This window comes from Pipistrellus hanaki, assembly GCF_964339955.1.
Source record: "Pipistrellus hanaki genome assembly, chromosome: 15".
NCBI classification, from domain to species: Eukaryota; Metazoa; Chordata; class Mammalia; order Chiroptera; family Vespertilionidae; genus Pipistrellus; species Pipistrellus hanaki.
The window spans coordinates 29373672-29398303 of NC_140517.1; the positions used below are offsets into that span (position 1 = coordinate 29373672).

Sequence of the window (24632 nt, forward strand, 5' to 3'; positions counted from 1 at the left end):
ACAATGGGTATTACTTGGACAGGAAGTCTTTTCCACAGGACATGAGACCAGCTGTGGGAACTGTTTACAGCAGTGGAAATGAGCTCCATCACAGGCTGTGTTTGGAATCAAAATAAACAACTCTGCATGGCTTTACCCTTCTGATATGTCACAGACTTGGGTTTCAAGTGGTTTATGATTCTCTTCTTAAAGTTATTTTAGTTATTTGAAAATTCATCACTTTATCAAACTCTAAATTATGTAGGATACTATATCATTCTGTAATATTAAAGACTGTCCTCCAAATAAGAGGAAACCATTGAAGGAAGGGCTGGTTCTTTACCTTTCCTGAAGTAGTTGTGTTTTTATTGATGGTTGAGACTAAAATGATCTTTAAGAAAAGCTTCATCCACTTCTGGCTTGTTTTTGGTCATTATAGATGGGCTTTTCTGAAGCATTGGTTTGATTTTTTGTGGCATTTTTACTCCTTTCAAGTGCATAAATTTTTTAAATACTGAGATAAAGGAAACAAAGCAGTTCCTAACTAACATTTATAGTTTGGAAGAAGTGCTACAAGTGCTTGCAAAATTCAGCACATCCTACACCTAGAAATTGGTTTCTATTTATTGAAATACTAGAGGCCTGATGCACGACATTGATGCACTCAGGGGGTCCTTCGGCTCGGCCTGTGCCCTCTTGCAGTCTGGAAGCCCTCTGGGGATGTCCCACTGCCTGCTTAGCACTGCAGTGGAGAGGCTCCAGGCACCGCCACTTCACTCACCAGCCCTGAGCCTGGCTTCTGGCTGGGGGGTGCTCCCACTGTGGAGCATCTGCCCTCTGGTGGTCAGTGTGCATCATAGCAACCAGTCTGACTGACATCCCGGAAGAGTCCTGGATTGCAAGATGGTGCAAGCCAGGCTGAGGGACCCCATTAGTGTATGATCAGGGCTGGGGAGGGACATGGGAGGTTGGGAGGTTGGCCAGCAGGGGAGGGGTTGCGGGAGGGCTCCAGGGGGTGTCCAGCCTGTTCCACTCAGTCTTGATTGGCCAGACTCCAGCAGCAAGCTAACCTACCGGTCGGAGCATCTGCCTCCTGGTGGTCAGTGCACATCATAGTGAGCAGTTGAGTGGCCTTAGCATATCATTAGCATAGCACACTTTGATTGGTTGAACAGCTGCCTGGATGACTGGACACTTAGCATATTAGGCTTTTATTATATAGGATTACTGTATTCAGTCATCTTTATTACCTACCTGACTGGCCTCTGCATACCTGCTTTGCTAGGGGAATAGTTCTTGCCAGAGTCACTTAGCATTGATAGGTTCATGTATGGGATTTGTTTGTGAACATTTTTCTCTCTGAATGCTGATCATTATATTTATTTCTCTCTTAGGTGGTAGTTGACACAGCACAGATAGAAAATAAGGAAGCCTATGCCCCCCAAATCAGTTTAGAAGGCTCAAGAATCGTGGTTCAAGTCCCATCCACATGGTAATGTTATATTAACATAAGCCTAAGCTGTGATAGAAGTTTTCACTTATTTGATAATATTGCTGTCATGGACAAATTCTCTGCTAGCTGATAGGACACATCTTCTGTTTATGCAGGTTTATGGCAGTGGTGCTGTATTACTGCCATGTCATGATTATCAGTCCAAGATGAGGAAGCCAAGGTGCCTGAAGCCAAGTCTCATTGACCAAAAATATAACTAAAATGTTATATACTCATGAATCATAATGAGCAATATTATTTTCTTTGTCCACTGCTTTTAGACAGAATATATCATTTTCTCCAAGTCACCAGTGTTTCTCTAAAGCTGAGTCCAGAACATAGAATTCCTCCTCCACCTTTGTCTATTCCAGCAACTCTGATGATCTCAAGTTCATGTCATTACATACCCAGTGTCATTGCCTATCTGGGGACAAACTGAACAATTTTTATTTTGACTACTCCTAAGAAAATGGGCAAGATAAAGGAACAGGTAAATCAGAAGACATATAGTTAACAAATACATGGAGAAACTGTAACCTCCCCTAATAAAGGCAAAGTAAAGAAACACTAAGTACTATTTTGCCTACCATGCTCGATTTGTTTTGGAATAATATATTATTTTAGAATACTGTATTTGGGCCAGACTGTACAAAAACAGACACAGAAGTTAGTTATTGAATAAATGACAGCCTTCCTAGAGAGTAGTTTAATGTATCGGAGACCTAAAATAAGAGATACGACCTCAGCAATTCCACAGTTCCACCTGTAGGGGTTTTTCCCAGTGATGTCTGTACAGATTCAACTATAAGGACCAGAGTCATAGTTTTATCAGTAAACAGCAAAAATTAAACATATATTGGGAGACTTTTGCTATTAAAGTTAAAATCTGAATTAATATTTAACTGTATAGAAAATATTTAAAGCATGTAGATAGGAATAGATATAGTAAGGAGCAGTGGCAATGTCGGTGCTTGTATGGACTAAAGTGAGAGATGAGAAATGCAAATTATATTTAAACCATTTTTCCTTGAAATGTGAGGGTCCAGCAGTAGATTCTTCCCAAAGTTTTAGAACTAGTTGATATATCAAGTAGGGGTTGACAGTACACTTCATGTCCCCAAATCTCCCATCTATGAGTTCTCCTCCCCAACCAAAATTTATAATTTGATTATTCAGATGGTATACTGTTTTCTGAAATGAATAGTAATTTATATGCATATTTTTATTCCTATCATACAATACATTTAAAGCTTATTTTTCTGTAAGATTTTTGTGTTCCCAATTTCTTAATTTGTTTTCCAGTGCAAGTTCTTGAAATTCTCAGTTTAACCTGGGTAAATTGGTTAGAGTGTCGTCCCATACACCAAGGTTGCAGGCTCTATCTCCAGTTCAGGGCACATATAAGAATCAACCAATGAATGCATAAATAAGTGAAACAACTGATTGATATCTCCCTCTCCCTCGCTCTTCGTCTCTTTCTAAAATAAATCAATTGATAATTTTAATTCTCTTTAAAAAAAGAAAAAAGAAACAGTCTGTTTAACTTGGATTCCCATTTTGAAAAAAAGTTTGAATTTTTAAATAACTTGGCTATTATAAACAGCTAGTACTGAAATGGGTAGCACTCCAGTTTACTTTCAAAACTGTATGATTGATTTCCTTTGTAATCATTGAACTTCGATGGGTTATGTGGCCTTGGAGTGGTTCCCTCTGCTGGTTGCTTTTGGTAAAAATACAAAGTTTCTTTCTTGTTTCTTTCAAGTTATAAAATTATGTGCTTGTTGAGACAGACGGACTCAAATAGAAATGATGACTGCACCTTCGAGAAAATGAAATTGTTAGCAAAGCCAGTCAAGAATTTATTATATTCCTTGCTGCCAGATTTTTTTCCCAAAGTAATACTTTACTTAAATTTTTAAACTATCATACTTGAGCTATCCATTTTTCTTTAAACAAATACTAAATACCTAATGTGTGATAGACATTGCCTGGGCCCTGGGAATTTAATCATGAGTAAGAAAGATAGGGTCCCTGCCCCTAACTGAGCTGACTTTGTAATGGGGACAAGGAAGGAAGAACTAATAAGCATAAGAGTTAAGTTCATACTGGGAGTGTATGAAGGGAATAAGAGCAGAATGATGTCATATGACAGAGAATAACTAGGGTAGAGATGGGTAAGGGAGGCTATTTTGGATGAGGTCAGTTATGAAGGGCCTCTGAGGATGTGACATTTAAGAGGAGCTGGCCATGTGGAGAATAGATGAGGAAAACATTCCAAGCAGAAGGAACACAAAGGCCTGGGAGTCACCCAGCATGGCTGGGAGATATGGTAGGTGATGATTAAGAAGTGGGGGGAGAGGAGGGTTTATAGACGCCAGGACTTGCAGGGTCCTTAAGAGACTTGGATATTTAAGAATGGGTAAAGGGTCTTAAGCAAGTCTGAGTGATGTGTGAAAAGAATAGCTTTAGTCTCTTAAAGGGGACTGTTCTCAAGACGGATAAGTAAAATAAAAATGCCAATTTGTTGATTTTCAGAAATAGAAATTATTACTAGGATCTGTAGTGCTCCTTTCTGCATGACCAGCGTATATGACCAGCCAGATGACAGGCAGCAGGTGGCTTGGGAGCATAGAGCACGTGTGTCCTAACAATGAGCAACTCCAGGCTGAGGGGATTCAGTGCACAAACCTGGGCCGGGTCCACTGGCTGAGTTCTCCAGGAGTCGAGAGGCTGGTGCGACACTGTCAGCGCTTGCCTTGTTGCCTTTCCAGTGTTCCTGAAACTGGCCAGCTCACTCATTTCTTCTCGTGCAGCCATTTGGAGAGTTAGCTGCTGCCTCTCAGGGTGGCTGTGCCAGTGTTTCTCTCCCCATTTAACTCCCGAGTGCCCAGGAGCCGACAGACAACCTCTTTCTGGTTCTCCCTCTCAGAAAGGCCTCTTGGTGGAGATGCTCTGCATGGGCACTGGGGGCTTGCATGGTGGGCAGTAGCTCTCACAGGAAAGCAGTTGGGAGAAGGCAGCAGCAAGAGCAAAGGTCCGGAGATGTGGGCAATCCCACCATATTCAGGGAGTGACAGAAGGCCTTGTAATTAGGACAGGGTGAGCGGAGGTGATGGTGGAGAGGTGTGAGCAGAGAGCTTGGAGGGCTGGGCTGAGGAGTTTAGACTGCACTTCAGTATGACAGGCTGCCAGTCAAGGGCTTCAAATGGAAGGGATGTGTTCTGCTTTGTGGTGTCGGAGGCTCACTCCAGCTGCTGTGTGGAGGGTGGGCCTTGGAGGGCCCAGAGAGGAGAAAAGGAGACCAGTTGGCAGTGTGTTCCTGACACACAGATGGTGGTGGTTTCTTGGAGTAGAGCAGTAGTAAGGGAGGGTGAGAAGTGTTGGGTGCAGACTGTATTTTGGAAGAAGAACTGTCAGGATTTGCTAATAGATTGATGTAGGATATGAGGGAGCTAGAGGTGGCTTATAGGTCTGTAGACAGCTGTGTTGTTTAGTCATTGAGGAAATCTGTAGGAATCGGAATGGTTGTGGGTAAGAGAGGAATCAAAAGTAGTACTAACCAGGCTACTTTTTTTTCCTCTCATTGTTAACCCTCACCCGAGGATATTTTTTCCATTGATTTTTTTAAAGAAAATGGAAGGGAGGGAAGACACAAAGAAAGAAGCATCGATGGAGAGAGAGAGAGACACATCAACTGGTTGCTTCCCACATGCACCCCAACTGAGGCTGAGGACCAAGTCTGCTACCAACGTATGTACCCTTGACTGGAATAGAACCCAAGACCCTTCAGTCCACAGGCTAACGCTCTACACACTGAGCAATACCAGATCCGGTTGACCAGAGGCTACCTTTGAGCTACCTGTTAGGTGTGAAGGAAATATGAAAATCTTCAGTGTAGCGTGGTCTGTGAAGCCTCAGGACCAGATGCAGTCTAGGGAAGAGGACAAAGCCTGTATCATGCCACAATACAGAGGCAGGGGTAAAAGGAGCAGGAGTCCAGAGAAGACCAAGAAGGAGCTGCCAGACAGGTAGAAGGAAACGAGCAAGTTTGGGTTCACCAAAGCTGCAGAGACAGTGATCCAGGAGAAAAGAAACCTGTACAACATTCAGAGGTTGAGGGGTTGAGGTAGAGACAGGTAACTGGCCCTTTGTTGAGATCTAAGCTGGTTGATAAATGTTATTTTAGCCCTAGCCAGTTTGGCTCAGTGGGTAGAGCATCAGCCTATATACTGAAGGGTCCCGGGTTCGATTCTGATCAAGGACAAATGCACAGGTTGTAGGCTCGATCCCTGGTGGGGGGCATGCAGGAGGCAGCCAATCAAAGATTCTCTCTCATCACTGATGTTTCTATATCTCTCTTCCTCTCCCTTCCTCTCCGAAATAAATTTTAAAAAATTTTAAGAAGTTATTTTAATGGGACCCTGGCCGATACTCTCAGTGGTTAGACTATCAGCCCATGCACCAAAAGGTCTTGGGTTCAATTCCCAGTCAGGGGCACGTATATGGGTTGCAGGTTCAATCCCCAGCCCATGTGTGGGAGGCAAGCAATCAATAACGTGTGGCTCTCACATCAATGTTTCTCGCTCTCCTTTACCCTCTCTTCCCTCTCTCCCTTTTTCCTTCTGTCTCCCCCTTCCTCCCTTCCTTCTATTCTCTGGAAATCAATGGAAGGAATATCCTCAGGTGCAGATTAATAGCAATAACAAAAAAGTTATTATATGCCGAAACCGGTTTGGCTCAGAGGATAGAGCGTTGGTCTGCGGACTGAAAGGTCCCAGGTTCGATTCTGGTCATGGGCATGTACCTTGGTTGCAGGCACATCCCCGGCAGGGGGTGTGCAGGAGGCAACTGGTCAATGTTTCTCTCTCATCAACGTTTCTAGCTCTCTATCCCTCTTCCTTCCTCTCTGTGGAGAATCAATAAAATATATATATATTTTTTAAAGTTATTATATATATATATATATATATATATATAATTTTTTTTTTTTCCCCAGAGAGGAAGGGAGAGGGAGAGAGCAATAGAAACATCAATAATGAGAGAGAATCATTGATTGGCTGCCTCCTGCACATCCCCTACTGGGTGGCGATCAAGCCTGAAACCAGGACATGTGTCCTGACCAGGAATTGAACCGTGACCTCCTGGATCATAGGTTGATACTCAACCACTGAGCTGCACTGACCCGGCAAAAAAGTTATTTTAGTGAAGTTATGGTGATAAAAGCTCCGTCAGAGTGGAATGAGAGGAGAATAGGGAACAGAGAATTGGGACAGTATTTAAAGGGGAATGCGGGGCTAAGAGAAGGTAGGTAGAGAGACTGTATGTTTGCCAAAGGGAATGTCCAGGGAAGGAGTGGGTGATTGCATAAGAGGAGTCCGTGGGCAAGCAAGAGGATGGCACATAGCACTCAGATGTCAGCCTGCAGTAAGAGCAGGGACTGTGTTCCACTGTGACGGGGGAAAGGCAGGGAGGTGGGCAGGGACACGGTGAGGTGGTGGACTTAGTGATGAGGGAGATGGAGTAGATCTCATCTGTTTATGTGGTTTCTCAGTTAAGGGACAGTTGAAATAGGAAGAAATGGGCGACATGGTGGGGATGGCAGTGCTTTAGGAGAGGCAAGGAGGGGTGAAAGTCATCTTGGAAAAGGAAAACGTTAACTTATGGGAAGGTCATGTTTGTTGCTTACTCAAATTTGCAGTGAGTCCGGGGCATACTGTGTGGATTTCCACCTCTGTTGACCATGTTTCTTGGGTATAGGTGTGAAGAGCTGTAGAGGAAGGGAGGGGCAGAGGTCTTATAGAAAGAGTTTGCAAAGGGCTAAATATGGTGCCAGACCACAGAACCACACAGGGTAGGGAGGAAAGTCAGTGCCGGAGCCAGTGTTGGAAAGTGAGAAGGCATTAGGCATTCTAGATAGTTAGAAATCCGTGGACACACTAGGTCCTGTTGCTTCCTCCTCCTTTTGCAGAGCAACAAGTTCATTGTTAGCCCTGTCATTCTCTACGTTTACTAACGTTCTTACGATTACTAAATTTTTAATCAGTGCAAAAGTGTAAAAATTGTAGCCTTGGCTGGCCGGTGTGGCTCAGTGATTGTGTATCAGCCTATTAACCAGGAGGTCAATAGTTCGATTCCCAGTCAGGGCACATGCCTGGTAACCAGAGGGGGAATGTGCAGAAGACAATTGATTGATGATGTTTCTATCTCTCTCTCTCTCCCTCTCCATTCCTCTCTGAAATCAATAAAACATATTTTTTAAAAAGTTGTTGCCTTTGTGTGAGGCCTTCTTGAGAAATGCAGCCCTGACTGACCCAGCCTGGTTTGTGCCTAGGTGCCTGAAAGAAGACCCTGCCACCATGTCCCTGCTGCAAAGGAGCCTGGATCCTGAGAAGACGCTGGGCCTGGTGGACGTGCTCTACACGGCTGTGCTGGACCTCAGCCGCTGGAGGGCAGGGAGGTTGGTGTCTCCCACTGTCACTTGAATTGGTTGGCATTCTGGTCCACACCAAGGGCCTGTATAACCACGTACAGTGTCATGTGTGCTCATGTCACTGAGAGAGTGAGTACATAAAACAAGAAAGAAAACATTTTGTTAATTTTTTTTTTAATAATTTCAAACTTACAGAAAAGTTACAAGAATAGTCCAGAGAATTGCTCTCTGTCTTTTACCCAGACTCCCCATTTTGTTAACATTTTTGTCTTCATTTGTTTTATTATTTGAGAATAAGTCCATCAAAGGATTTTAACACAACTGTATTCTCCTTATGAACTAAGAGCAAAGAAATGTTTACAAATTTTGTAGTTGACACATAAAATTATCCCTTTGTGAATTGTTAACCTTAGAACAGGTTAACAGGGACCTTAAAATCTAGCCACGTGTCCTTCTGAACACAACAGGTCTGGAGCAGTGAGATGGCTCATCCAGGGTTGCACCAGCCGTCACCTGCCTCAGCCCCCACCCAGAGCCCTTTCTATCTCCAGGGCCCTCTTTCAGGGCCAGAAATGATTGCTCGGGAAACTTTGGAAGTAAAAGCCATTTGTTCTTGGCACTGTCTGCAAATTACTCCCAAAGACAAAAGTGCTGCCTCATATATATATGTGTCCGAGTCTTCGCCACCCACCCCTCTTTGCTGTGTGAATTTGTCCACTGTCCCTGTGCTGGATCTGCCAGACTCTCAATTCCTGTTCTCCAGGCACACAGCAGGCCTCTGTTGGCGACATCCCCACTCTAGTCTTGCTTTGCTTTCCTATTCTGCAGTTAAAGGGTTTTGCTCAAACTCCTCAAGCCAGAATCCTGATGTAGTTTTCAACACAGTCCCATGTTAGACACCATAGGTTTCTTTAAAATAAACATAGATAGTAAGTACTTAAGTTATGCACAATTATCTATAAAACTAGAAGCCCAGTGCACGAATTTGGGGTGGGATCTGGCCAACCTGACCCCAGTCGGGGTGGATTGGGGCTGGGCCTATCAGGTGGAGGAGATGGCGGGAGGTTGGCCAACTGGCCAGCTCCAATTGGGCCTGATCAGGGCCGGGCTGGCTGGTGAGAGGGACCACAGGCAATTGGGGGGGGGGGGGGCTGATCAGGGATCAGCAGTCAGAGGAGGGGCCGTGGGAAGTTGGCTGGCCAGCCCCACCCCTGATTGGTATTGGGGGGCATTGATCAGATGTGAAGCTGTCTGGGGGCAGGACCACAGACCAGTTGGGGGAGTGGGGACTGACCAGGGTGGGGCCAGCTGTGGGGAGAGGTTGTGGGTGGTGGGCCAGCTGGCCCGCCCCTGAATAGGGTGGGGGGGGCAAATTGGGAGCCAGTGGCCTGGGGGAGGGGCCATGAGCCAGTTGGGATAGTGGGGGCCCATCGGGCAGGGCCAGCTGCGGGGAGGGGCTACAGGAGGTTGTCCAGCCAGCCCCAGCCCCCATCGGGCAGGTTCACTGGCCACAGTGGACATCACCAGTCATTAGGGTCGTTTCAGTCGCTGGCTTTTTATACATATAGGTAAGTGAACCTAATAATATGCAGAGAGGTCTTTTTTGTTCTTGAAGTCTTTCTTAAATATAAAGAGGTCTATTTAATTATCCAATTTGTATATTTGTCTTTTAAAAAAAACACACATTTCTGTTGAAATAGGGAACAAGCTTTGCCCTGCATACAGATCCAGCTGCAAAGGGAGATGTGTGATTTTGGGAATCAGGCTGACCTCCCTTCTGGAAATGGGAACAAATCTTCAGGCGGCCTGCAAAAGACCTTCTCCAAACTGACCTCCCGCTTCACCAAGAAAGCTTCATGTACCAGCTCTGGCAGCAGCACCAATTATTCCATCCTAAATACCCCTTCCAAAAGCATCTTCTTAGCTGGGTGTTCAGAAGAGAAAGCCAAAATGCCCAGTAATATTGATTCAAGGTTACAAAGCATTTTGAACATTGGTAATTTTCCTAGGACTGCAGACCCTTCACAGTCAGCTCAGAATTCCAGTAATCAAATGGCCAATGGTTTTCTCATGGAGAGGCGTGACAGTTTTCTGCAAGGGGATGATGGCAAGGATGAGAAGGGTATGAACTTACCAACTGATCAGGAAATGCAGGAGGTGATCGATTTTCTCTCCGGCTTTAATATGGGCCAGTCACATCAGGGCTCCCCGTTAGTGACAAGGCGTAATTCTGCTGCCACAGCCATGGTGACGGAACAGAAGGCAGGAGCCATGCAGCCACAACAGCCACCACTGCCTGTGCCCCCTCCACCACGGCCACCCCAGGCTGGGGGACACACACCTCTGACACCCCAACCAGGCCTGGCACCACAGCAGCAGTCCCCAAAGCAACAACCACCCCAGGTTCAATACTACCAACACTTGCTCCAACCCATTGGACCGCAGCAGCCCCCACCCCAGCCTCGGGCCCCTGGGAAATGGGTGCATGGCTCATCCCAGCAGCCAGCACAGCCCGTCGGCGTGGGTCTGTCTCCTCTTGGCCAGTGGCCTGGCATGTCTGACCTCAGTTCTGACTTGTACAGCTTGGGTCTGGTGAGCAGCTACATGGATAACATGATGTCAGAGGTTTTGGGGCAGAAGCCTCAGGGACCTAGAAATAATACCTGGCCAAATCGTGACCAAAGTGATGGAGTCTTCGGAATGTTGGGAGAGATTCTGCCTTTTGATCCTGCAGGTACGTGAGTCCCCTCCCCACCTCAGGGTTGTAACATAAATATAATCACTGAGGACATCACAGGGCCAGTCGGCCACAGCCTTGTGGAGAAGTGATTTTAAAGACCCCTTTTCATTGTCTGACGGCAAGCATGGGACAGACCCAGCAAAGGTGGGAAGCAGTGAGGTTGAGGCTGAAAAGATAAATGGAACTCTTTTTCTCACTTTGCAGAGGACAGGGTGAGGCATAAGAGAAGCTACTAGTGCAAGAGGGCTCCAGTCAGGGCCCTCCCGCTCATGGGAGCCACGGCAGTGGGGGCTTTTTCCTGCGGTGTTCTTTTCTGCTTACACTCCAGGACCTAGGAAAGGTGTAGGTTACCCTCCTGCCGTCATAGAGTTCAGCTTCTCCCAACATACACAGTGTGAATATACCACCAGAGTTATCTTAGGAAATTGGAAAAAAGAACTTAGAAACAAAACAAAAATGAACTAGGAGGAGGAATTAAGGTTAAGAGCCAGGATTACTTAAATTTAAAAGAAAAACATAGTATCCCTGGCTGGTGTGCTCAATGATTAGAGCGCCAACTGTGGAATGAAGCTTCAAGGGTTCAATTCCCAGTCAGGGGCATGTACCTGGGTTGCAGATTCATTCCTCAGCCCAGTTAGGCTCACACAGAAGGCAACTAACTAATCCATGTGTCTCTCACATATCCCTCTCTCTTCCTCTCTCTCCACCTCCTCCTCCCTCCTTTCCACTCTGTCTGGAAAAGCAATGGAAAAAATATCCTCAGGTGAGGGCTAACAAAAAACAAAACAAAACAAAAAAGAACACATCCTCGCCTGGCTGGCGTGGCTCAAAGGTTGAGCATCAACCTATAAACCAAGAGGTCACAGTTTGATTCCCAGTCAGGGCATAGGCCCAGGTTGTGGGTTCACTACCCAGTGCGGAGCATGCAGGAGGCAGCTGATCAATGATTCTCTCTCATCACTGACTTCCTATCTCTCCCTCTCCCTTCCTCTCAAAACAAACAAACAAACAAAAAAAAACAAGTGCAAAAACACATCTTCAGGTGAGGATTAAAAAAAGAGAGAGTGAGCCCTGCTGAACTGGCCTGCGAACTAAAGGATCCCGGATTCGATTCCGGTCAAGGGCACACCTCAGTTGCAGGCTCAATCCCCTGCAGGATGTGTGTGGGAGGCAACCAGTAGATGTGTTTCTCTCACATCAAAGTTTCTCTCTCTCCCTCCCTCCCTCCCTCCCTCCCTCTCCCTCTCCCTCTCCCTCCCTCCCTCCCTCCCCCCTTCCCTTACTACTCTAAAAATCAATGGAAAAAATATTTTTGTGTGAGGATTAATGAATAAAAGAGACAGCTAAAAGAAACAAGAAAAGAAAAGAACAAGACATAAGTACTACAGATACAGGAGCAATTAGAACTCGTAAAACATTACTACATATATGACTTGATGACAACACATTTGAGAACTTAATGGAAAATGGATTCTTTCCAAATAAAATATACATTACCAAAATTGTACCAAGACATAGAAAACCTGCCTAGATCTATAGATCTATTTCAGTAGAAGAGATTATAAAGGCAATTATGAAGCCAACATGATTTTTTTAAATATTTTTTATTGATTTTTAACAGAGAGAAAGGGAGAGAGATAGAGAGCTAGAAACGTCGATGAGAGAGAAACATCGACCAGCTGCCTCTTGCACACCCCCTACCGGGGATGTGCCCGCAACCAAGGTACATGCCCTTGACCGGAATCGAACCTGGGACCTTTTAGTCCGCAGACCGACGCTCTACCACTGAGCCAAACCGGCTTCGGCCCAACGTGATTTTTACCACAAAAACTTTATAAGAATTATACAAAAAGTAAACTATAGTGCATCTCATGCATGAGTGGATATATGTGAGAAAATCCATCAGTACATATGTTACCTAAACCCTGTTTACTTCAGGGTTATAAGGTGGTTCAGTAGAAGGAACTATGTTAATGTACAGTAATCCATCGGATCAACCAATTAAATGAGAAAAACTCATAGTAATAGATACCATGTAGACATTTAATAAAAGACACCAGCAGTTCTTAAAAAATAAATAAGTCCTGCCGAAACTGGTTTGGCTCAGTGGTAGAGCGTCGGTCTGCGGACTGAAAGATCCCAGGTTCGATTCCGGTCAGGGGCAGGTACATTGGTTGCGGGCACATCCCCGGTAGGGGGTGTGCAAGAGGCAGGTGGTCGATGTTTCTCTCTCATCGACTTTTCTAGCTCTCTATCTCTCTCCCTTCCTCTCTGTAAAAAATCAATAAAATATATATTTTTTTAAATAAATAAAATCTAGACCCAGACAGGTGGCAATTATCGCTACCAATAGCATGTAACTTTGTCTTGAACTTTCTAACAAATACATCAAGACAAAAACAAGGGAAATAAGAGGTATAAGCTTTAGAAAATGATAGATTATAAAGCACATCTCTTTGCTAGCTATAGAATTGGAAAAAACAAAACTCGGTAAAAAAAAAAATAAAACTTGTAGAATTAGTAAACAAATCTGATAAAGTGTAGATGCAAGGTAAGTTTATAAAAATTGCTTTTTTTTCTCTCATTTAACAAAAGGTATACAGAAGTAGAAGACATTTTATTCACAAGGGGAATACTCTGAAATATTGCATGTAACTATCCTATCTAATAAAAGGATAATATGCAAATTGACCATCACTCCAACATAAGATGGCCATCTCCATGTGGACACAAGATGGCCAGCAGGGGAGGGCAGTTGGGGAAGACCAGGCCTTCAGGGGAAGGCAGTTGGGGGGGGAGGGGGGATCAGGCCTGCAGGGAAGGGCAGTTGGGGGTGTCCAGGTCAGCAAGGGAGGGCATTTAGGGGCAACCAGACCAACAAGGGAGGGCAGTTAGGGGTGACCAGGCTGGCGGGGGGGGGGCCAATTAGGGGCAATTGGGCTGGCAGTGGAGCAGTTAGGCATCGATCAGGCTGTCACGGGAGTGGTTAAGGGATGATCAGGCTGGCAGGCAGAAGCAGCTAGGGACAATCAGGCAGGCAGGCAGGTGAATAATTGGGAGTCAGCAGTCCTGGATTGTGAGAGGGATATCCCAGATTGGAGAGGGTGCAGGCTGGGCTGAGAGACACATAGGCTCCTCCCCTGTGCACAAATTTCGTGCACCAGGCCTCTAGTATATATTTATATTAACACAAGAAGAGGAGTTTCCCTCACAAAACAACGCAACCTTAATTGTTAAAGGGCAGAAGTGTTTTCTTATTTCTCCTAAAAATTTCTCAAGCTGCTGCTCATACTTTCTTGTTCTTGTTGCCCTTGGGTAGGTGATGTGGGGAACCTTATACCCTGGGGTACTGGAAGGGCAAACAGCTCCAACTGCTATGGAGGAGCAAGCCTGCTTTGGCACTGCTAGAGAGACATGGCACATTTTCTCCATTGCTGATAAACAATCTGTACATTTACTGACAGTCACATAGGGTAAACCAGAGCATAGATGGTATTTGGCAGAATTTTATCACTGTTTTTTGTTTTGTTTTTGTTTTTTAAATAATCCAGGTGAGTTGATGTTACCTATGCTGAAGCTTTGGATTCTTTTTTTTTTTTTTTTTTAAGCTCTTTGTTATAATTTCTTTCATTTTTAAATATATTTTATTGATTTTTTTTACAGAGAGGAAGAGAGAGGGATAGAGAGTTAGAAACATCGATGAGAGAGAATCATCGATCAGCTGCCTCTTGCACACCCCCTACTGGGGATATGCCTGCAACCAAGGTACTTGCCCTTGACAGGAATCGAACCCGGGACCTTTCAGTCCACAGGCTGTTGCTCTATCCACTGAGCCAAACTGGTTTTGGCAGCTTTGGATTCTGTATTCTTTCTTTTATTTTTTAAAATATATTTTTGTTGATTTCAGAGAGAAAAGGAGAGAGAGAGATAGGCACATCCATGATGAGAGAGAATCATTGATTGGCTGCCTCCTGCATGCCCCCCACTGGGGATCAAGCCCACAACCCAGGCACATGTCCCTGACTGGAATCAAACCCAGAACCTTTCATTCCCCAGGCCAACACTATTCACTGAGCCAAAAAGTCAGGGCCTGCCATAGCTTTTTTTTATTTTTTATTTTTTTAAAATATATTTTATTGATTTTTTACAGAGGAAGGGAGAGGAATAGAGAGCTAGAAATACCGATGATGAGAGAAACATCGACCAACTGCCTCCTGCACAACCCCTACTGGGGATGTTCCCGCAACCAATGTACATGCCCTTGACCGGAATCGAACCTGGGACCTTTCAGTCCTCCGATCGATGCTCTGTCCACTGAGCCAAACTGGTTTCGGCTGCTATAGCTTTTTAAAAATATTTTTTAATTGATTTCAGAGGAGAGAGATAGAAACAGCAATGATGAAAGAGAATCATTGATGGGCTGCCTCCTGCATGCCCTACCAGGGATCGAGCCTGCAACCCAGGCATGTGCCCTGATCAGGAATCAAACCATGACTCCCTGGTTCGTAGGTTAACACTCAACTGCTGAACCACACAGGTTGGGGTTTTTTGTTTATTTGTTTGTTTTTTAATTTTATTGATTTCAGAGAGGAAGAGATGCCATAGCTTTCTGTTTGGCTCTTTCTCTAAGAGAGATACCTTCTGTGCTGTTCTTTTCTCCCACTTTTACTGCCCTGCACATTACTCAGCTCTATCCAGTATGTTTCCAGGCACCTGGAAATTTCGTGTTATTTATTACCAATTTTTTCTTTTCTTTTTAAAATTTATTGACTTTTGAGAGAGAAAAAAGGAAGGGAAAGAGAGAGAGACATTGGTTTGTTGTTCCACTTGCTGATGCATCATTGGTTGGTTCTTATATGCACCTTGACTGGGGATCGAACCTGCAATCTTGGTATGTCAAGACAAGGCTTTAACCAACTGAGCCACTGGGCCAGGGCCTATTACCACTCTTATTTCTTCAGACTGAATGAGCGGTTTGCCATCCAATATCCGTGGAAATATTCTATCAGAGTTGGGCCCAAGTGGGAATGGCATATATTCTCTATCTGGCTAACCCTGATGCTTTGATAACGTCCAGGTTAGTTGGCTGCTCACATGACTTTCCAGGTTATTACCGATGTAATATTAGATTTTGGAAAATGTTAAAGTATTTGTCCTTAATATTTAGTCATGGATAAAACAAACCTTTTTTGTTCTCTCTGTCTCCTGTTCACATCCACTCTGCCTCTGTCTTAGGCATAAGCCTTCCTGACAACCCTATGTGCACCATAGGTGAACCTCGGACCGATGTGCTACAAGCCCCAGCTCACCATTGCAGACTGCTCGGCACAGGCTGGCAGCTCACCACTTTTCTGTGTGTGTGACCAGCACATCCTCAGAAGGTAGCAAAGGAAATGAGGCTAATTTGGCTCCAAACCCTGTTTATCCCTTTGTCTCAACACAGTGGGTTCAGACCCTGAATTTGCACGCTACGTGGCAGGAGTGAGCCAGGCAATGCAGCAGAAGCGGCAAGTCCAACATGGTCGCCGTCCAGGCAACCCCCGTGGACACTGGCCACCCATGGATGATGCCCATCGGACCTGGCCTTTCCCAGAGTTCTTCACAGAAGGGTGAGTGCTGGGTGTGGCAGTAAAGCTGATTTGGGGATCTGGGCGTCCCCCATGGGGCCTTTGTGCACTCTTATTAAGTAATTCAATTCCAAACCCGAATGTGAGAGTGACAAATGGTCAGATCTTCAGGAGGCAGAGTTTTGTGATTGACTGTGGCATTCACGGTGGCATAAAGTGCCCCTGTGAATACACCATTGGTATAAAATTGATTTTCTAGACAGACTCGTCCACTCTAGACAAGGATCTTATTTGATAGTATAAAGAAATTGCATGTTTCACAAAGTTTTTATGCTGAAATGAGCATGTCTATGAAACCCATGTGATTTATGGAATGTGATCCTTACCATTTACAAACGGTAAAGGTATATGGTTCAGATTTCAATGAAAGGAGAGAACTGTGAATTTTCATCATAAGGACAACTGGGGATTGGTTTTTCACATCTCTTATTGCTACCTGGTTAAGAAATCTGGACAGCTGCTCTGGCTGATTTGGCTCACTGAATAGAGCATCGACCTGTGGACTGAAGGGTCTTGGGTTCGATTCTGGTCCAGGGCATATACTTCTGTCTCTCCCTGGAATCAAAAAATTAAAAGAAAGAAATCAGGACAGCTAAAGACCACCTCAACTTTTTATTTGCTCTGATGAACTTTGTACGTAAACCACAGGTTTCTGAGAGGAATAAAGGGCAGTGATGCGTATGTATTACAGTTGAACATCACAGGGGTTAGAGGCACCAACCCACCATGCAGTTAAAAATCCACACAGATTTAAGTTGATTGACTGCATACATGGGTTCCTAACTATGGAACAAAACTACAGTTGGCCCTTAAATAAAGCAGGTTTGAACTGCACAAGTCACTTGCATGTGGACCTGCATATAAGAGATAAGAAACCACTATTTGAGCCGAAACCGGTTTGGCACAGTGGATAGAGCATTGGCCTGCGGACTAAAGGGTCCCGGGTTCGATTCCGGTTCAAGGGCACGTACCTTGGTTGTGGGCACATCTCCTGTGGGAGGTGTGCAGAAGGCAGCTGATCGATGTTTCCAACTCTCTATCTCTCTCCCTTCCTCTCTGTAAAAAAATAAAAAATATATATATTTTTTAATATATTTTATTGATTTTTTACAGAGAGGAAATGATTTAGGGACAGAGAGTTAGAAACATCGATGAGAGAGAATCATCGATCAGCTGCCTCTTGCACACCCCCCAATGGGGATGTGCCCACAACCAAGGTACATGCCCTTGACCAGAATCAAACCCGGGACCTTTCAGTCCGCAGGCCGACGCTCTATCCATTAAGCCAAACCGGTTTCGGCAATAAAATATATTATTAAAAAAAAGAAAAGAAACCACTATTTGAGTAGAGGGTAAAGACTTCTTTTAGAGCTTAGTTGGGCTGCCGGTGTCCAGGCTGGCTGCAGGGGGCCCAGGACCAACTTCTCTCTTTGGCTTTCAGGGATGGCCTGCACAGCGGCTGGTCGGGTACTCAGGGAGATTCAGCCAGCTCGAGTGATGAGACGTCCTCTGCCAATGGCGACAGCTTGTTCTCCATGTTTTCAGGGCCTGACCTCGTTGCTGCTGTCAAGCAGAGAAGGTATGAAGAGATTTCTAAATAAAAGGACAGGGGGCACGTGAATGTGATCCACAGCTCAGTCCTCTGGAAAGCTCAGGAGCCCATTGTTCCCAATCTGCCTTGTGTGAAAAAGGCATAGGACCTTTTCCCACACTGTCCCACAGAGGCCACCACACAGGCTTGTAGTCCAGGTGACTTAACATTGGGCTGAGTTTTTGCTGGCAGAATAGTCTCATGCCAGTGGAAGTCAAAATACTCCAGTATGTCAGGCAAGGGAGAATTCTGAGACAGGGTTTGCCGCTGTTGGTCTGTGCCTTGCAAGAGGCAGACTTGTGTGTATGTGTGTGTGGGGGAGGCGGGGGTGTGTTCAGGGCGGAGGAGAGCAGGACCAGGACAAGCAAGTTCTAATCAGGACTCCCAGCAGGCTTTGCAGCTCCAAACAAAAGGCTGACCCTCAGTTTCCTTGTGAAAGATAGGTCTGGGTAAAATGACGTCTGACTGATATTTCAGAGTTGAAAAAAAATAGTAACATAGTATATTCAGATCTAAGAAGTTTAGATCTCATATTTAAATGGATCCTAAAATAAGAGGAAAATTTGGTTATAGAGAAGTAAAGAGACTTCGTGGGTGTGAGAAAGCAGAGGCCCAGAAGTGGCAGTCTAAAGGATGTGGGCAGGAAATAGAACGCAGGGCTGCCTGGGCGTCGGAAGTCATGCTGCGGAGAGGAAAGGGAGGCCAGGGTACACGGCCCTTGTGTGACAGTTGGGCTTGGTGGATAAGAGATGGGAAGCGGGTAGGTGAGTCACAGAGTTGTAACAGTGATAATGACAGTGATTGCTAATACAAGCTAAGCCCCAGGTAAGCATTTACATACATTTTCTCACTCAGTTCTCTCAACCACTTTTTATTTGCTAGGGCTACAATTACAAAGTACCACAGACTGGGGGCTTAAATGACATAAATTTATTTTCCTATAGTTCTGGAGGCTGGAAGTCTGAGATCAAGGTGTCAACAGGGCTGGTTTCCCGGGCTTGCAGACAGCTATCTTCTCCCTGTATCTTTTCATGTCTTCTCCTGTGTGTGTCCATGTCCTAATCTTCTCTTCCTAAGAGGACAATAGTCACATTGGATTAGAACCCACCCTAATGACTTCATTTTAACTTACGTGTTTAAGCACCTTATCTTTAAATACACTCACAGTATAAGGTATTGGGAGTTAGGATTTCAGCATATGAATCTAGAGTTAACAGATGAATTGGGGGGAGGAGGAGTGACACAATGCAGCCCATAGCAACCATCTTATATGAGTACTCGAGGCCCGGTGCACAAAATTTGTGCACTTGCTGGGGAGTCCCTATCCTGGCCTGTGCCCTCTCACAGTCTGGGAGCCTTGGGAGATGTCCAACTGATGGCTTAGGCCCACTAAGCTGTCGGTTGGACATCCTTGGCATTGACACGGAGGTGGAAGAGGCTCCCAACACTGCCACTGTGCTCACCAGCCGTAAGCCCGGCTTCTGGTTAAGCAGTGCTCCCCCTGTGAGTGCACTGACCACCAGGGGGCAGTTCCTGCATTGAGTGTCTGCCCCCTGGTGGTCAGAGCGCATCATTGTGGCCAGTCATTCCACCATTCGGTCATTTGCATATTAGCCTTTTACAGTGGTGCCTCGCATAACGAACGCCTCGCACAGCGAACTTTGGACAGGTTTTTCATGAAACCATCGGCCAAAAAGCAGAAAATGGATGAAGATGTGCAAGATTCGGTAGACTCTACTTAGTCTGTCTTAAAATTAAAAAAATGTGTGTTTTTTTTTAAAAAAAATTATGTTTTTAGATGTATCTAAATAAAAATATGTCATCTTAGCATATTTTTTTTATGTCATCTTAGCATATTTTATGCTACAGAATGAATTATTTTTTTTAACATGTATTGTTATGGGAAAACGCGTTTCACATAACGAACTTTTCGCATAACAAGCTTGCTCCTGGAACGAATTAAGTTCGTTGTGTGAGGCACCACTGTATTTTGTAGGATTGTTTTACCCCCAATTCATAGGTGTAGAAGTTGACACTCGGAAAAGTTAAATTCATTCATTCATTCGTTGGCACCTATCATGTACCAGGCACCATAATGTAACGGCAAACAAAACAAAATCCCCCTCCTTGTGGAAGGTATATTCTATTGTGGGAAGGCAGATTTAAAACAGCAACAAAATACGTCAGGTTAGGTTAGATGCTATGAAGAAAAATAAAGCAGGGTTTTGGGGGCAGAGTGCAAGGGTCAGGCGGATTTTCTGTTTTCAGAATGAGAGTCATGAAGGCCTCTGATGAGCAGAAAGCTGAACACAATGAGGGAACAACTGGTGAGGTATTGGCAGAGGGGTATGTGTGAGAGAGAAGAATCAAGGATTATAGGCAAGTTTTTGGCCTGACCAATCCATCTGTGTGAAAGGGGGTGCCATGAGCCAAGACTGGGAGGACTGCAGGAGAAGCAGGATGGAGCTAGGGTGGAGGTTAAGACTTCTGTTTGAGACATGGGACATCAGGAAGGCTGGTTAGACATCTAAGTCACCTATAGCACTGCCTCTGCAGAGACATGGGACATCAGGAAGGCTGGTTAGACATCTAAGTCACCTATAGCACTACCTCTGCAGAGACTGCTGTCTGCGTGCAGGAGCGCGGATAGACTGCGTTACCTGGCTCTGAGCCTGCTACATCCTGCCTTTTCTATTGTTAAAACAAACTTCATGTCAGTTGTGAAACTTAACGTGCTTTTAGTTTATAGTCACATATCCACATTGCATGGTAAATAATATCTGTTGAATAAATTAACAAAAGGCCGTAGATGATGGACTCAGAGAGCAGCTGAAAGGGCCAGTATTTGTCCTCATGCCTGCCACCCCTACTCTATCCCAACCCTGTGATGACTTGCAGGAATGCAGCATTTGATGGTGACTCACTTTTTCCCCCTATACACTGTGTATCCAAGCACGTCTCCACACACCCACCTAGAATCAGTGCCCCAGAATGCCAGAGACAAGTGATAAGGGCCCCCTGGAGGTAAGCTGGACAAGAAACAAGGCAACCACTGCCCTGAGCTCTTGGTTCTTTCAGGAAACACAGCAGTGGAGAGCAGGAGACCGGCACGCTGCCCTCGCCGCCTCTTCTTACCACGGTGGACGATGTGAATCAGGTACTGGGGCTCTGCTCTGGCCATACCGCTGGCTCTGGTGGATTCAGACCATAAGCAGGGTTCCAAGGTTGAAGTATTTTTTTCATTTTTTATTTGTTCATTTATTTCATTACCCTCATTCAAGGATATGTTTATTGATTTTTAGAGAGAGTAGAAGGAGGAGAGAGAAACATGGCTGTGAGAGAGAAATTTTGATTGGTTGCCTCCCAAACTTTCCCCAACCAGGGATCAAACCCACAATCTAGGTATGTGCCCTGACTGGGCATTGGGGGAATCGAACCCACAACCTCTTGGTGTACAGGACAACGCTCCAACCAACTGAGCCAGCCACCCAGCCAGAGCCCAAAGCTGAAATTTTAAGAGGGCATCAAAGAAATGATGGGATCTTTGTTTGTGATGAACAGCTTTTTCCCATAATCTTGTCTAAATGAGCAGCCAGCTCAGCTGACTCAGAGCCACATGTAGAGGAAGCTCGGGACTGTGCTGCCTGGTAAGGTAGACACTAGCCACATGTAGCTATGTGGATTGAAATTAATGTAAATAAAATTGAGTTCCTTGGTTGCACTGGCCTTAACAGGTGTGTGGCTGCTGCACTGAACAGCGCAGACCACATTCCTGTCACTGCCAGTTCTCTTGGACAGCGCTGTTCCAGGGCTGTGGGAGGGAGAGGGAGAGGCAGAGATCGGGGTGGTGGGAAAGATGATAAATTGCCAGAAATGCCACTAAAAACCTTCTTCTGTCTCTCAGGATAACAAAACCAAAACATGGCCACCCAAAGCACCCTGGCAACACCCTTCTCCGCTACCCAGCACACTGCCTAACCCAGGTGCACCACTCTATGCAGTCACCAGCCCTGGCAGCCAATGGAACGACACCATGCAGATGCTGCAGTCCCCGGTGTGGGCTGCAACCAGTGATTGCAGCACGGCCTCCTTCTCCTACGTGCAGACCCCACCACAGCCCCCACCCCCAGCAGCACACAAGGCAGCGCCCAAGGGCTTCAAGGCCTTCCCAGGGAAGGCTGAGCGCAGGCCGGCCTACTTGCCCCAGTACTGACCCAGGCCTGCCTGCCCAGTGTCCCCATCCTAGGGCTGACTAGCTGGCACCAACCCCCAGAGGACCAGTGCACCCCTGTCCCAGGCACAGATCCTTGGGGATGGGGTGGTTGGCAGCTCCAAGCCTTTAAGGCCTGGCTTCTCGAACTTCGGAGGCATCAGACCCCTGGAGGGCCAGCTGAAGACGGAGGTCTCTGACCCTCCTCAGGGAAATGCTGGATCTTCAAGCTTAATAAGCACTTCTAGTGATTCTGATGCAGTTGGGCCACAGGCCACACTCTGAGAAATAGCTCTCAAGTTTGTAGTCCCACTGTGTGTGCTGGGAAGGCATCAGGCTGGAAGAATGACTGCAAAACTGACCATTCTTCTGAAACCTCTCCCTTTTTAACATGTTAAGTGATGACCACACCAATCACTGTATTTTATAGCTATTTTTCATAGAGGTTTTCAGTTAAAACATCTCCTGCCTAAAATGCATTGAAGTTTTTAAGATAAAATAGCGGCTGGAGGTTTGTTCAACACTATTTTTATTTAAGCTTATACAAAATGGGCAACATATAGAATATTTCTGACCAGAAGCAGTTACCTGGGTTTTCTGTGTGGGCAGCCCCTCACCACCCCAGCAGCACCCAGGGAGTGCAGCTTTTATTCGATTTACAAAAGCAGGATCATAAAACTGAAGTCGGAGGCGTATTCCTGATGGTGCGTGGAGATGAGCCAGCTGGCTGCTGTCTGCGGGACAGAGACACACCTGTTGCCCTCAGGTCCCTCCACACATGGCCAGAGGTTTCATATGTCCCAGAGGTTGGGTGTGGTCAGGGGGCTGGACAGAGACACTGGCACTTGAAATTGCAGTAACTTTTATGAGCTGGCTCAAGACAAACCAATTAAGATATAGACAGGAATTAAAGTATTTTCTTTTTTTAAAAACCCACCTCATTTTCAGTTAACGTGCCATTAAATAGATAACATCCTGTGGATTTATGGATTTTCCAGCCAGAATGGATCCAGAAGAATTGAATGGTGCTTAAATTGAGAATTAATAATAAATATATCTATATAGAATAGACATCCCACTGTATATTAATTGAGGTTACAGAAGTTCTTTATATAAAACTTATTTAAATTTTTCATATTTCATCTTTGAAAAAGTCTAATTGAGAAAAATCTGTAATATTTTCTGGTATGAAAGTTTGACAGTATTAATATTTTTTTTATATTTTCTTAAATCATTAAACCATTTTAATATATGTTAACTACTAATAAATGGTTTATTCTTTCTAACTCCATATAACCTTTTCCAGCAAAGATTGTAATAACACATTTATGTTCTCATTTTTCTACAGATATAAGTAAATTTATATTTTAAAAATACCAAAAAGAAAAAAATATATATATATATATGTCTGTATACACACTAATTATAGAGGGCCCTGAGGGTGTCTGAGCCCAGCCGCCTGAATTCTCAATACTTCCAGGCCCGGGTGTTGTCCTGTGCTGTGTGGGGATGCCAGTGCTGCCTGTACTTACGATCCTTTCCCCGTGGGTTCTGAGCATTCACCTCACCATGTTTACAGAGACTATTTTGTACATAGACTTTTTCAGGCATGTGCTTTGCACCAACCCTGCGTGGCTCTTGTCTGTGTTCGCCGTCACAGTGTGTGCACTAAACTCTGTTGAAGTTGTCTGTGGCTTTTGACTTGTAACATAGTTTTCTATTTCCTTCAGCAGTGTGTCCACAGTACCCTGTATTTCAAGTTCTGATATACTGAAGTACTCTTGTTTTAATAGTGCCTCCCCAAGACCTCACCCTGGTCAGAGGTCAGTCCTTGATGCCCCAGCACAGCTGACGTCAAATTTGCTGATTGTCCAATCTAGTCTGTTTTTCTTAAGACGTTTTTTAATTGCATCTCCATGGGCTGTGAGACTGTGTGAAGCTGTTTGTGTGGTCTCCTGGTAGGTGCTGGTTCCCAGCACCACCTCGTTCTGAACACTGGTAATCCCAGGTGCTGCGCTTGGCAGAGGAGTCTCCAAAGCGCGTGTGTTTGCGTGTGTGAGCGTGCGTGTCCTTTGTGTGTCCGGCATGGCTGCCTTGCTCAGGCATCAGCAGGACATTGTGTGAGTAGTTACAATGCTTCCAAACTGGAACTCTACATTTTGTATCTTACTTTTAAAGCTCCTATAAGTAAATTAACTATTGGCTTTATTAAAAATATACATTTAATAATATATTTTGTATGTCTGTTTAAAATGAACTGCAACAGAAACCATGTGAGAAGCCCTAACTGGTTCGTTACTTGGAAAAGCTACACCTGAATTGGTCTGTTGTCTGATTCCAAAAATGTGAAAGGGGAAAGACCACTGAGGCTATAAGGTGAACTGGGGTGAGAGCGCAGGAAGCAAGACAACCCACCACACCTCTCCTGGCTTCCCCAAGGCCAAAGCTAAGGTCTCTGTGTGGGCGGAGCCAGTGTCATGGTGAAGACCACTTGGAAGGATACCAGCTCTCCTTGGGTTGTGGTCTGCCAGCACCCACACTCCACCAAGCATGTGTGTGATCA

At 45.1% G+C, this 24632-nt stretch overlaps 1 protein-coding gene across 4 annotated transcripts in view; it reads left to right on the forward strand.

Annotated features, from left to right (window-relative positions):
* Positions 1-24300, forward strand: part of GARRE1 (granule associated Rac and RHOG effector 1) — a 99840-nt gene extending 75540 nt beyond the window's left edge. For all 4 annotated transcript variants that reach the window (XM_084905131.1, XM_084905129.1, XM_084905132.1 and 1 more), the window contains 7 exons: positions 1374-1471; positions 7803-7928; positions 9602-10635; positions 16085-16250; positions 17710-17847; positions 20938-21016; positions 21764-24300. In XM_084905131.1, the coding sequence (XP_084761257.1) occupies positions 1374-1471; positions 7803-7928; positions 9602-10635; positions 16085-16250; positions 17710-17847; positions 20938-21016; positions 21764-22072 (1950 nt within the window). In that variant the 3' untranslated portion in view covers positions 22073-24300. The remainder of the gene's footprint in view (positions 1-1373; positions 1472-7802; positions 7929-9601; positions 10636-16084; positions 16251-17709; positions 17848-20937; positions 21017-21763) is intronic.
* Positions 24301-24632: the final 332 nt, after the last annotated feature.